General features: G+C 50.5%; 1 protein-coding gene across 1 annotated transcript in view; it reads left to right on the forward strand.

The window, feature by feature from the left end:
* Nucleotides 1-11845: 11845 nt before the first annotated feature.
* Nucleotides 11846-14364, forward strand: part of spag17 (sperm associated antigen 17) — a gene marked incomplete in the record, with an annotated part of 127296 nt that continues 124777 nt past the window's right edge. The window contains 1 exon segment of the mRNA NM_001130282.1: nt 11846-12107. Within this exon segment, the coding sequence (NP_001123754.1) occupies nt 11991-12107 (117 nt within the window).

Raw genomic sequence — 14364 nt, forward strand, 5'->3', positions numbered from 1 at the left:
TCTGGCACATAAAGGGTTAAAAGCCCTCCTGCACTATGCCCTGTAAACGTCGCTAGGGAGCCCAGCGCGTGATGCCCCTAGGGCCAAGAACCCCTTCCTATGCTGATGGCGAGATCTCCTTTCCTCCCCACCCCCAATGAATCACTCATTCCCCCTCTCTTGGTAGGGAACCCCATAACCTGACTGCCCTTACAGTAAGGAACCCCTTCCTATGCTGATGGTGAGATCCCCTTTCCTTCCCACCCCCAATATATCACTCATTCCCCCTCTCTTGGTAGGGAATCCCATAACCTGACTGCCCTTACAGTACGAACCCCTTCCTATGCTGATGGTGAGATCTCCTTTCCTCCCTACCCCCCCAATGAATCACTCATTCCCCCTCTCTTGGTAGGGAACCCCATAACCTGACTGCCCTTACAGTAAGGAACCCCTTCCTATGCTGATGGTGATATCTCCTTTCCTTCCCACCCCCAATGAATCACTCATTCCCCCTCTCTGGGTAGGGAATCCCATAACCTGACTGCCCTTACAGTAAGGAACCCCTTCCTATGCTGATGGTGAGATCCCCTTTCCTCCCCACCCCCAATGTATCACTCATTCCCCCTCTCTTGGTAGGGAACCCCATAACCTGACTGCCCTTACAGTAAGGAACCCCTTCCTATGCTGATGGTGAGATCCCCTTTCCTTCCCACCCCCAATGTATCACTCATTCCCCCTCTCTTGGTAGGGAATCCCATAACCTGACTGCCCTTACAGTAAGGAACCCCTTCCTATGCTGATGGTGAGATCTCCTTTCCTCCCTACCCCCCCAATGAATCACTCATTCCCCCTCTCTTGGTAGGGAACCCCATAACCTGACTGCCCTTACAGTAAGGAACCCCTTCCTATGCTGATGGTGAGATCCCCTTTCCTCCCCACCCCCAATGTATCACTCATTCCCCCTCTCTTGGTAGGGAACCCCATAACCTAACTGCCCTTACAGGAAGGAACCCCTTCCTATGCTGATGGTGAGATCCCCTTTCCTCCCCACCCCCAATGTATCACTCATTCCCCCTCTCTTGGTAGGGAATCCCATAACCTGACTGCCCTTACAGTAAGGAACCCCTTCCTATGCTGATGGTGAGATCCCCTTTCCTCCCCACCCCCAATGTATCACTCATTCCCCCTCTCTTGGTAGGGAACCCCATAACCTGACTGCCCTTACAGTAAAGAGAGGATATATATATAGAGGGAAGGGGGTAGGCAGAGCTGTTGCCCCTTTAAAGCAAATAGATAGTTGTAATGTTTTGATCCTGTTCCTTTGAACCAGGAAGGTATTTGGGAACAGGTTGAATTAGTTACCCGTCACTATTGCCCCTTGCCCTGCTCCCAGCCCTGAGAGAGCGAGCCCGGGGGGCAGAAGAAGGCAGCGCCAGTGCCGGGGCAGATGACACTAAGAAAGCTGACAGTGACCACATTAACCTCTTCCGCTCGCCCCTTCCCGGCGCCGACAGCTGGGCCGCGTCTCCCCCAGCAGCTGACATATTGTGACACATGCGGTGGGGCCGGGGGGTATTTGGCCTGGGCCGGGGGGATATTTGGGCTCCCTGTTGATAGATGCACAAGGCATTAGGGAGGCGGAACAAGGGAGAGGTCACTTATTGGATGAGGCTGATGACAAACACAATTATGTTTCTGACCTGTCACTAACAGCCTGCTAACGACTTGCCCATTAATTAGCCCACTTGGGCAATTACACTAAACTGTTAAGTGCAGTCCCCGGTGGCAACGGCCAAAGTGCTTTGTCACAACTAAGTGCCCTAATGATAAACTTGCCCTTCTTCTCTTCCCCTCCTCCTCCTCCTCCTCCTCAGTCACTCGGCTGCACAGGGAGCGAAGGCCTAGCGCGGCGCCACCCTCAGTATCTATGGGCAAATGCCTGGGCAACATGCAGATATGGTGGGGCATCTAGGGGCAAGTATTGCGGGGTATTGGGATGTGGTTTAGAAAAGTTTGAAGCAAATACACAAATACCTATAACTATGTACCAGCTGGGCAGGGAGCGAGAGAGAGAGATAGACACAAATAATGATAGATTGATAGATGATAGATAGATAGATAGATAGATGATAGACAGACAGACAGATAGATGATAAATAGATAGATAGACAGATATATAGACAGACAGATAGATAGATAGATAGATGATAGATAGATAGGGTGAGATAGATATAGATAGATAGATAGATAGATAGATAGATAGATGGAGAGATAGATATAGATAGATAGATAGATAGATAGATAGATAGATGATAGATAGATAGATAGATAGATAGATAGATAGATAGATAGATAGATAGATAGATAGATAGATAGATAGATAGATAGATAGGGTGAGATAGATGATAGACAGATAGATAGATAGATAGATAGATAGATAGATAGATAGATAGATAGATAGAAAGATAGATAGATAGATAAAAGATAGATAGATAGATAGATAGATAGATAGATAGACAGATAGGGTGAGAGAGAGAGATAGATAGATAAAAGATAGATAGATAGATAGATAGATAGATATAGATAGATAGATAGATAGATAGATAGATAGATAGATAGATAGATGATAGATAGATAGATGATAGATAGATAGATAGATAGATAGATAGATAGATAGACAGATAGGGTGAGAGAGATAGATAGATAGATAGATAGATAGATAGATAGATAGATAGATAGATAGATGATAGATAGATAGATAGATAGATGATAGATAGATAGATAGATAGATAGATAGATAGATAGATAGATAGATAGTAGATAGATAGACAGATAGGGTGAGAGAGAGAGAGATAGATAGATAGATAAAAGATAGATAGATAGATAGATAGATAGATAGATAGACAGATAGGGTGAGAGAGATAGATAGATAGATGATAGATAGATAGATAGATGATAGATAGATAGATAGATAGATAGATGATAGATAGATAGATAGATAGATAGATAGATAGATAGATAGATAGATAGACAGATAGGGTGAGAGAGAGAGATAGATAGATAGATGATAGATAGATAGATAGGGTGAGAGAGAGAGATAGATAGATAGATGATAGATAGATAGATAGATAGATAGATAGATAGATAGATAGATAGATAGATAGAGAGGCCTAATACTTGGCTCAGTGAGAGCTAATTGTGCGTGTCGGTTATGGCGCCCCCCGGGGCCCCCACGCGGGTAGAAAGGCCTGACGCCCAGATGACTGACACGGATTATCATGAAAGAGACAATTTTCTCCCTAAATCACTGACTGTTGCTAAATTGGGGGAGATTAACCCATCTGTCCAATCGAATCACTAACATATGTGACTCCTTATACAACAATGTCGGAAAGCGGTGCATGTACGGCACACGCAATAGCACAGGGATCAGTACATGCACACGCGTGTGTCACGGTACCTACTGTATTCTTTATTTTCCATCTCCGTTCTTCTCATGAACATATAAAGGGGTGCACTTACCCCACCCCCATTGCTCTGTCCCCTCATAGCGACATGTGACTGGCTCAGCTCCCAGCCTTGTATTTGCCTTTATTGCTCTCAGGCCATTGCCTTCCTTCTCACTGCCCATAGCCCTCCTGCAGTGTTATCTTATCCTTAACGTGATACCAACACATTCAAGGTTTGAACATGTTACTTAACTTAAATGGAAACTATCAGAGATGTGACCCAGAGATGCGAGAACCTATATTCCCCTCTACTAAGCACAATTCAGCAGGAACAGCCCCCTAAGTTTGCTCATAGCCTGTACAGAGAGATACCATAAAACTATGGCACATAGGGATTCCCCTGTACGAAGCACAATTCAGCAGGAACAGCCCCTAAGTTTGCCCATAGCCTGTACAGAGAGATACCATAAAACTATGGCACATAGGGATTCCCCTGTACTAAGCACAATTCAGCAGGAACAGCCCCCTAAGTTTGCTCATAGCCTGTACAGAGAGATACCATAAAACTATGGCACATAGGGATTCCCCTGTACTAAGCACAATTCAGCAGGAACAGCCCCTAAGTTTGCTTATAGCCTGTACAGAGAGATACCATAAAACTATGGCACATAGGGATTCCCCTGTACTAAGCACAATTCAGCAGGAACAGCCCCTAAGTTTGCCCATAGCCTGTACAGAGAGATACCATAAAACTATGGCACATAGGGATTCCCCTGTACTAAGCACAATTCAGCAGGAACAGCCCCTAAGTTTGCCCATAGCCTGTACAGAGAGATACCATAAAACTATGGCACATAGGGATTCCCCTGTACTAAGCACAATTCAGCAGGAACAGCCCCCTAAGTTTGCTCATAGCCTGTACAGAGAGATACCATAAAACTATGGCACATAGGGATTCCCCTGTACTAAGCACAATTCAGCAGGAACAGCCCCCTAAGTTTGCCCATAGCCTGTACAGAGAGATACCATAAAACTATGGCACATAGGGATTCCCCTGTACTAAGCACAATTCAGCAGGAACAGCCCCTAAGTTTGCCCATAGCCTGTACAGAGAGATACCATAAAACTATGGCACATAGGGATTCCCCTGTACGAAGCACAATTCAGCAGGAACAGCCCCTAAGTTTGCTCATAGCCTGTACAGAGAGATACCATAAAACTATGGCACATAGGGATTCCCCTGTACTAAGCACAATTCAGCAGGAACAGCCCCTAAGTTTGCCCATAGCCTGTACAGAGAGATACCATAAAACTATGGCACATAGGGATTCCCCTGTACTAAGCACAATTCAGCAGGAACAGCCCCCTAAGTTTGCTCATAGCCTGTACAGAGAGATGCCATAAAACTATGGCACATAGGGATTCCCCTGTACTAAGCACAATTCAGCAGGAACAGCCCCCTAAGTTTGCTCATAGCCTGTACAGAGAGATACCATAAAACTATGGCACATAGGGATTCCCCTGTACTAAGCACAATTCAGCAGGAACAGCCCCTAAGTTTGCTTATAGCCTGTACAGAGAGATACCATAAAACTATGGCACATAGGGATTCCCCTGTACTAAGCACAATTCAGCAGGAACAGCCCCTAAGTTTGCCCATAGCCTGTACAGAGAGATACCATAAAACTATGGCACATAGGGATTCCCCTGTACTAAGCACAATTCAGCAGGAACAGCCCCTAAGTTTGCCCATAGCCTGTACAGAGAGATACCATAAAACTATGGCACATAGGGATTCCCCTGTACTAAGCACAATTCAGCAGGAACAGCCCCCTAAGTTTGCTCATAGCCTGTACAGAGAGATACCATAAAACTATGGCACATAGGGATTCCCCTGTACTAAGCACAATTCAGCAGGAACAGCCCCTAAGTTTGCCCATAGCCTGTACAGAGAGATACCTATTCACAGGAATCCAGAAGGGAGCAGGAATGGAGGGGTTAAGACTGGATGTTGCTCCTTCAGTCAGGAGTTGCCGAACGTTCTCTGGGCACAGAGTGAGATCTCATCTTTATCTTGGCAGTCTCTTGCCCTCTCTCCGTGGGTGCCAAATGCGTTAATATTATTCGGACCTTGGGCACCTGCGGCTTGTGGCCTATGAGGTCAGCCATGGAGGACTATGGCGTCAGAGTGGCCCCCCAAGCGCACTCACTCACCGACACCATCGCCCCCAAACGTTCGGGTGTCAGTATCGAAAGGCAGAAGCAGCCAAGAATGTGTTTGCTCTGGCGCCGATATATAAAACCACCGCAGAACATAGTGCATCGTGGGTAAAATGTAGGAACTGGGGAGCCTGATGGAGTCCTGGGGTTGGCCGTGGCCCCAATGGGGAACCTTGTCCCACCGAATAAAGGTGTCAGTTCTACTCTGAGACCCTCAGGAAAGAAACTCACACACAGACACACACATATATGTACGATCAGCTTTAGTCTACAGCCTCCATCTTGTCCTACAGCCTCCATCTTGTCCTACAGCCTCCATCTTGTCCTACAGCATCCATCTTGTCCTACAGCCTCCATCTTGTCCTACAGCCTCCATCTTGTCCTACAGCCTCCATCTTGCCCTTCTGTCTCCATCTTACCCTTCTGCCTCCATCCTGGCCAGCTGTCTCTATCTTGCCCTACTGTTTCCACCCTGCCTGCTGTCTCCATCTTGCCCTTCTGTCTCCATCCTGCCTGGCTGTCTCTATCTTACCCTACTGTCTCCATCCTGCCCAGCTGTCTCCATCTTGCCTTACTGTCTCCATCTTGCCCTACTGTCTCCATCCTGCCCAGCTGTCTCTATCTTGCCCTACTGTCTCCACCCTGCCCGGCTGTCTCCATCTTGCCCTACTGTCTCCATCCTGCCCTACTGTCCCCATCTTGCCCTTCTGTCTCCATCCTGCCTGGCTGTCTCTATCTTACCCTACTGTCTCCATCCTGCCCAGCTGTCTCCATCTTGCCCTACTGTCTCCATCTTGCCCTACTGTCTCCATCCTGCCCAGCTGTCTCTATCTTGCCCTACTGTCTCCACCCTGCCCGGCTGTCTCCATCTTGCCCTACTGTCTCCATCTTGCCCTACTGTCCCCATCTTGCCCTACTGTCTCCATCTTGCCCTACTGTCTCCATCCTGCCCAGCTGTCTCTATCTTGCCCTACTGTCACCATCTTGTCCTACTGTCTCCATCTTGCCCTACTGTCTCCATCTTGCCCTACTGTCTCCATCTTGTCCTACTGTTTCCATCTTGCCCTACTGTCTCCATCTTGCCCTACTGTCTCCATCTTGCCCTACTGTCTCCATCTTGTCCTACTGTCTCCATCTTGCCCTACTGTCTCCATCTTGCCCTACTGTGTCCATCTTGTCCTACTGTCTCCATCTTGCCCTACTGTCTCCATCTTGTCCTACTGTCTCCATCTTGCCCTACTGTCTCCATCCTGCCCAGCTGTCTCTATCTTGCCCTACTGTCTCCACCCTGCCCGGCTGTCTCCATCTTGCCCTACTGTCTCCATCTTGCCCTACTGTCCCCATCTTGCCCTACTGTCTCCATCTTGCCCTACTGTCTCCATCCTGCCCAGCTGTCTCTATCTTGCCCTACTGTCACCATCTTGTCCTACTGTCTCCATCTTGCCCTACTGTCTCCATCTTGCCCTACTGTCTCCATCTTGTCCTACTGTTTCCATCTTGCCCTACTGTCTCCATCTTGCCCTACTGTCTCCATCTTGCCCTACTGTCTCCATCTTGTCCTACTGTCTCCATCTTGCCCTACTGTCTCCATCTTGCCCTACTGTGTCCATCTTGTCCTACTGTCTCCATCTTGCCCTACTGTCTCCATCTTGTCCTACTGTCTCCATCTTGCCCTACTGTCTCCATCTTGCCCTTCTGTCACCATCTTGTCTTACTGTCTGCATCTTGTCCTACTGTCTCCATCTTGCCCTACTGTCTCCATCTTGTCCTACTGTCTCCATCTTGTCCTACTGTCTCCATCTTGTCCTACTGTCTCCATCTTGCCCTACTGTCTCCATCTTGTCCTACTGTCTCCATCTTGCCCTACTGTCTCCATCTTGTCCTACTGTCTCCATCTTGCCCTACTGTCTCCATCTTGCCCTTCTGTCTCCATCTTGCCCTACTGTCTCCATCTTGTCCTACTGTCTCCATCTTGCCCTACTGTCTCCATCTTGCCCTACTGTCTCTATCTCGCCCTTCTGTCTCCATCCTGCCCGGCTGTCTCTATCTTGCCTTTCTGTCTCTATCTTGCCCTTCTGTCTCCATCTTGCCCTACTGTCTCCATCTTGCCCTACTGTCTCCATCTTGCCCTACTGTCTCTATCTCGCCCTTCTGTCTCCATCCTGCCCGGCTGTCTCTATCTTGCCCTTCTGTCTCTATCTTGCCCTTCTGTCTCCATCCTGCTCAGCTGTCTCTATCTCGCCCCTCTGTCTATAGGAGCTGTAGCTCCTCCCCCTGCGCTTTTGCTGCTGCAGTAACATGGGATGATGGAGCGGGACCCCGGGGCAGAACACAAATAGCCGCGCAGCGTGGGAAGCTCCATGTGTGACTGTGAGTGGGAAGGATTGTGCCTGAGGGACTATGGGGCTCAGCGATACCCAATGAACATGAATGGGAGTTACAGTTGAACAGGACAAGTCAGACCCCGGCGCAGGATTGATGGGCTCAGCCTATTCCCTTTGTAGCTCATTACAGCCATTATTTATGAGAGGCATCACTTTCCCTTTGATTTTCCCCTCACTCAGTGAGAGAATCAGATTTCTCCCCAATGTCCAACCCGAGGGGCTGCAAATGATTAGATGGGGGGGCGCGGGGGGCGCGGGGGTCATGTTGGAGCCCAAGGGGGCGGCTGATAATGCGCACACTCTGCTCCATCTTTGATCACTCGGCCTCCATCTATCAATAGGAATTCCTGTGCCGCCGCTTCTTTAACCCCTTTGAGGGCAGATTAATGAGCAGCCACTTCATAGCACAGCAGCCATTTCTCCCACTCCGAGCAATGCAGCCCAGCCAATCAAATTCAAGCATTACAGGGGGAGAAAGAGGGGGGATTTCCCAGCATTCTGTGGGTCACCTCATACCAATAAAGGGCAAAGGTGCCCAGGGAAGAAAAAACTAAATCTTTATGGATCTAAACAACAAATCAGGCCCCGGGGGATAAACCATATGGGTTCTGATCTGCCTTATCTGACCCCCAAAAGAGGAGATTATGGGGTGCTACAGATTCTGCTAGAGGGGTCAGCCTCCCAGCAGGGCCGGTGGGACTGATACAGTAAAGGAATAGGGGGGGGCTGAAAGGGAAAATAAGGAAGTGTGGAATGTGAATGGGACCTTAGATTGTAAGCTCACTGGGGCAAGGGCTGATGGGAATGTGAATGGGACCTTAGATTGTAAGCTCACTGGGGCAGGGACTGATGGGAATGTGAATGGGACCTTAGATTGTAAGCTCACTGGGGCAGGGACTGATGGGAATGGGATAGGGACCTTAGATTGTAAGCTCACTGGGGCAGGGACTGATGGGAATGGGATAGGGACCTTAGATTGTAAGCTCACTGGGGCAGGGACTGATGGGAATGTGAATGGGACCTTAGATTGTAAGCTCACTGGGGCAGGGACTGATGGGAATGTGAATGGGACCTTAGATTGTAAGCTCACTGGGGCAGGGACTGATGGGAATGTGAATGGGACCTTAGATTGTAAGCTCACTGGGGCAGGGACTGATGGGAATGGGATAGGGACCTTAGATTGTAAGCTCACTGGGGCAGGGGCTGATGGAAATGGGATAGGGACCTTAGATTGTAAGCTCACTGGGGCAGGGGCTGATGGGAATGGGATAGGGACCTTAGATTGTAAGCTCACTGGGGCAGGGACTGATGGGAATGGGATAGGGACCTTAGATTGTAAGCTCACTGGGGCAGGGGCTGATGGGAATGGGATAGGGACCTTAGATTGTAAGCTCACTGGGGCAGGGGCTGATGGGAATGGGATAGGGACCTTAGATTGTAAGCTCACTGGGGCAGGGGCTGATGGAAATGGGATAGGGACCTTAGATTGTAAGCTCACTGGGGCAGGGCTGATGGGAATGGGATAGGGACCTTAGATTGTAAGCTCACTGGGGCAGGGGCTGATGGGAATGGGATAGGGACCTTAGATTGTAAGCTCACTGGGGCAGGGGCTGATGGGAATGGGATAGGGGCCTTAGATTGTAAGCTCACTGGGGCAGGGACTGATGGGAATGGGATAGGGACCTTAGATTGTAAGCTCACTGGGGCAGGGGCTGATGGGAATGGGATAGGGACCTTAGATTGTAAGCTCACTGGGGCAGGGACTGATGGGAATGGGATAGGGACCTTAGATTGTAAGCTCACTGGGGCAGGGACTGATGGGAATGTGATAGGGACCTTAGATTGTAAGCTCACTGGGACAGGGACTGATGGGAATGGGATAGGGGCCTTAGATTGTAAGCTCACTGGGGCAGGGACTGATGGGAATGGGATAGGGACCTTAGATTGTAAGCTCACTGGGGCAGGGACTGATGGGAATGGGATAGGGACCTTAGATTGTAAGCTCACTGGGGCAGGGACTGATGGAATGGGATAGGGACCTTAGATTGTAAGCTCCCTGGGGCAGGGACTGATGGGAATGGGATAGGGACCTTAGATTGTAAGCTCACTGGGGCAGGGACTGATGGGAATGCGATAGGGGCCTTAGATTGTAAGCTCACTGGGGCAGGGGCTGATGGGAATGGGATAGGGACCTTAGATTGTAAGCTCACTGGGGCAGGGGCTGATGGGAATGGGATAGGGCCCTTAGATTGTAAGCTCCCTGGGGCAGGGACTGATGGGAATGGGATAGGGACCTTAGATTGTAAGCTCACTGGGGCAGGGGCTGATGGGAATGGGATAGGGCCCTTAGATTGTAAGCTCACTGGGGCAGGGACTGATGGGAATGGGATAGGGGCCTTAGATTGTAAGCTCACTGGGGCAGGGACTGATGGGAATGGGATAGGGACCTTAGATTGTAAGCTCACTGGGGCAGGGACTGATGGGAATGTGATAGGGGCCTTAGATTGTAAGCTCACTGGGGCAGGGACTGATGGGAATGGGATAGGGACCTTAGATTGTAAGCTCACTGGGGCAGGGACTGATGGGAATGTGATAGGGGCCTTAGATTGTAAGCTCACTGGGGCAGGGACTGATGGGAATGGGATAGGGACCTTAGATTGTAAGCTCACTGGGGCAGGGACTGATGGGAATGCGATAGGGGCCTTAGATTGTAAGCTCACTGGGGCAGGGGCTGATGGGAATGGGATAGGGACCTTAGATTGTAAGCTCACTGGGGCAGGGGCTGATGGGAATGGGATAGGGCCCTTAGATTGTAAGCTCCCTGGGGCAGGGACTGATGGGAATGGGATAGGGACCTTAGATTGTAAGCTCACTGGGGCAGGGGCTGATGGGAATGGGATAGGGCCCTTAGATTGTAAGCTCACTGGGGCAGGGACTGATGGGAATGGGATAGGGGCCTTAGATTGTAAGCTCACTGGGGCAGGGACTGATGGGAATGGGATAGGGACCTTAGATTGTAAGCTCACTGGGGCAGGGACTGATGGGAATGTGATAGGGGCCTTAGATTGTAAGCTCACTGGGGCAGGGACTGATGGGAATGGGATAGGGACCTTAGATTGTAAGCTCACTGGGGCAGGGACTGATGGGAATGTGATAGGGGCCTTAGATTGTAAGCTCACTGGGGCAGGGACTGATGGGAATGGGATAGGGACCTTAGATTGTAAGCTCACTGGGGCAGGGACTGATGGGAATGGGATAGGGACCTTAGATTGTAAGCTCACTGGGGCAGGGGCTGATGGGAATGGGATAGGGACCTTAGATTGTAAGCTCACTGGGGCAGGGACTGATGGGAATGTGATAGGGGCCTTAGATTGTAAGCTCACTGGGGCAGGGGCTGATGGGAAAGGGATAGGGACCTTAGATTGTAAGCTCACTGGGGCAGGGACTGATGGGAAAGGGATAGGGACCTTAGATTGTAAGCTCACTGGGGCAGGGGCTGATGGGAAAGGGATAGGGTTATGGGCGGGGGGTATTTATTATATACACCCAGTTATGGGCGGGCACTATATTTATAATACACACTCAGTGAGGGCCGGAGGCTTTATATTTACCTCACACACAAGCCCAGGTTATACAATATATATATATATAACTGTGTGTGAGGCGCAGCACAGACTGAGGAGACATAAGGGACCAGCGGAGATTTCTTCTCCAAACTCTTAGCTCCGCCCCTGAGCCTGACGCAGCGGTTACCATGGGTACGGAGGCGGGAAGCCGAGAGCAGAGACAACAGGGACTTCCGGGTGTGGGTTGGATGGGGGGCGGGACTTTTTGGAGTTTGTTGCTTGGCAACCGGTAAGCGTCCATAGAATCCGAGGGACCTGGGAGAAATACCTGAAGTGGAACCGGACCGAACCGGGAGAGATACCGCACCGGGGCAGCTATTGTGCAGCCAACCATGGGCCCGAAAAGAGCGAAGAGCACCGTCCCCCCGGCGGGTAGTGGCCCTGTGGGGGCCCCGGGTGTGGGCTCTCGGAGCTGGGAGTCCGGCCTTATCCTGGCGCAGCTGGAGCAGGTACATTATATTGGGTGACCCCCCCAAGCACTGTGAGTGGGGGGCTCTGTTACACCTGGGGGTCCAGTGTGGCCAGTGGCCTGGTCTAGTACCCTTCCCTCTAGCGCCCCTGATAATGAGCGTTCTGTTGGTTCTGGTGCCCCAGCTAATGAGGGTTCTGTTGGTTCTGGTGCCCCAGCTAATGAGGGTTCTGTTGGTTCTGGTGCCCCAGCTAATGAGGGTTCTGTTGGTTCTGGTGCCCCAGCTAATGAGGGTTCTGTTGGTTCTGGCGCCCCAGCTAATGAGGGTTCTGTTGGTTCTGGCGCCCCAGCTAATGAGGGTTCTGTTGGTTCTGGTGCCCCAGATAATGAGGGTTCTGTTGGTTCTGGTGCCCCAGATAATGAGGGTTCTGGTGCCCCAGATAATGAGGGCTCTGTTGGTTCTGGTGCCCCAGCTAATGAGGGTTCTGTTGGTTCTGGTGCCCCAGATAATGAGGGTTCTGTTGGTTCTGGCGCCCCAGATAATGAGGGTTCTTGTGCCCCAGATAATGAGGGTTCTGTTGGTTCTGGTGCCCCAGCTAATGAGGGTTCTGGTGCCCCAGATAATGAGTGTTCTGTTGGTTCTGGTGCCCCAGCTAATGAGGGTTCTGTTGGTTCTGGCGCCCCAGATAATGAGGGTTCTGGTGCCCCAGATAATGAGGGTTCTGTTGGTTCTGGCGCCCCAGATAATGAGGGTTCTGGTGCCCCAGATAATGAGGGTTCTGTTGGTTCTGGTGCCCCAGCTAATGAGGGTTCTGTTGGTTCTGGTGCCCCAGTTAATGAGGGTTCTGTTGGTTCTGGTGCCCCAGCTAATGAGTGTTCTGTTGGTTCTGGTGCCCCAGTTAATGAGCGTTCTGTTGGTTCTGGTGCCCCAGTTAATGAGTGTTCTGTTGGTTCTGGTGCCCCAGCTAATGAGCGTTCTGTTGGTTCTGGTGCCCCAGCTAATGAGTGTTCTGTTGGTTCTGGTGCCCCAGCTAATGAGGGTTCTGTTGGTTCTGGTGCCCCAGCTAATGAGCGTTCTGTTTGTTCTGGTGCCCCAGCTAATGAGGGTTCTGTTCTGGTGCCCCAGCTAATGAGCGTTCTGTTGGTTCTGGTGCCCCAGCTAATGAGCGTTCTGTTGGTTCTGGTGCCCCAGCTAATGAGGGTTCTGTTGGTTCTGGTGCCCCTGATAATGAGGGTTCTGTTGGTTCTGGTGCCCCAGCTAATGAGCGTTCTGTTGGTTCTGGTGCCCCAGCTAATGAGGGTTCTGTTGGTTCTGGTGCCCCTGATAATGAGCGTTCTGTTGGTTCTGGTGCCCCAGCTAATGAGGGTTCTGGTGCCCCAGATAATGAGGGTTCTGTTGGTTCTGGTGCCCCAGCTAATGAGGGTTCTGTTGGTTCTGGTGCCCCAGCTAATGAGGGTTCTGTTGGTTCTGGTGCCCCAGCTAATGAGGGTTCTGTGGTTCTGGTGCCCCAGCTAATGAGTGTTCTGTTGGTTCTGGCGCCCCAGATAATGAGGGTTCTGGTGCCCCAGATAATGAGGGCTCTGTTGGTTCTGGTGCCCCAGCTAATGAGGGTTCTGTTGGTTCTGGCGCCCCAGATAATGAGGGTTCTTGTGCCCCAGATAATGAGGGTTCTGTTGGTTCTGGTGCCCCAGCTAATGAGGGTTCTGGTGCCCCAGATAATGAGTGTTCTGTTGGTTCTGGTGCCCCAGCTAATGAGGGTTCTGTTGGTTCTGGCGCCCCAGATAATGAGGGTTCTGGTGCCCCAGATAATGAGGGTTCTGTTGGTTCTGGCGCCCCAGATAATGAGGGTTCTGGTGCCCCAGATAATGAGGGTTCTGTTGGTTCTGGTGCCCCAGCTAATGAGGGTTCTGTTGGTTCTGGTGCCCCAGTTAATGAGGGTTCTGTTGGTTCTGGTGCCCCAGCTAATGAGTGTTCTGTTAGTTCTGGTGCCCCAGTTAATGAGCGTTCTGTTGGTTCTGGTGCCCCAGTTAATGAGTGTTCTGTTGGTTCTGGTGCCCCAGCTAATGAGCGTTCTGTTGGTTCTGGTGCCCCAGCTAATGAGTGTTCTGTTGGTTCTGGTGCCCCAGCTAATGAGGGTTCTGTTGGTTCTGGTGCCCCAGCTAATGAGGGTTCTGTTGGTTCTGGTTCCCCAGCTAATGAGCGTTCTGTTGGTTCTGGTGCCCCAGCTAATGAGGGTTCTGTTCTGGTGCCCCAGCTAATGAGCGTTCTGTTGGTTCTGGTGCCCCAGCTAATGAGC

This window comes from Xenopus tropicalis, chromosome 2 (genome assembly GCF_000004195.4).
Source record: "Xenopus tropicalis strain Nigerian chromosome 2, UCB_Xtro_10.0, whole genome shotgun sequence".
In the NCBI taxonomy this organism is placed as follows: domain Eukaryota; kingdom Metazoa; phylum Chordata; class Amphibia; order Anura; family Pipidae; genus Xenopus; species Xenopus tropicalis.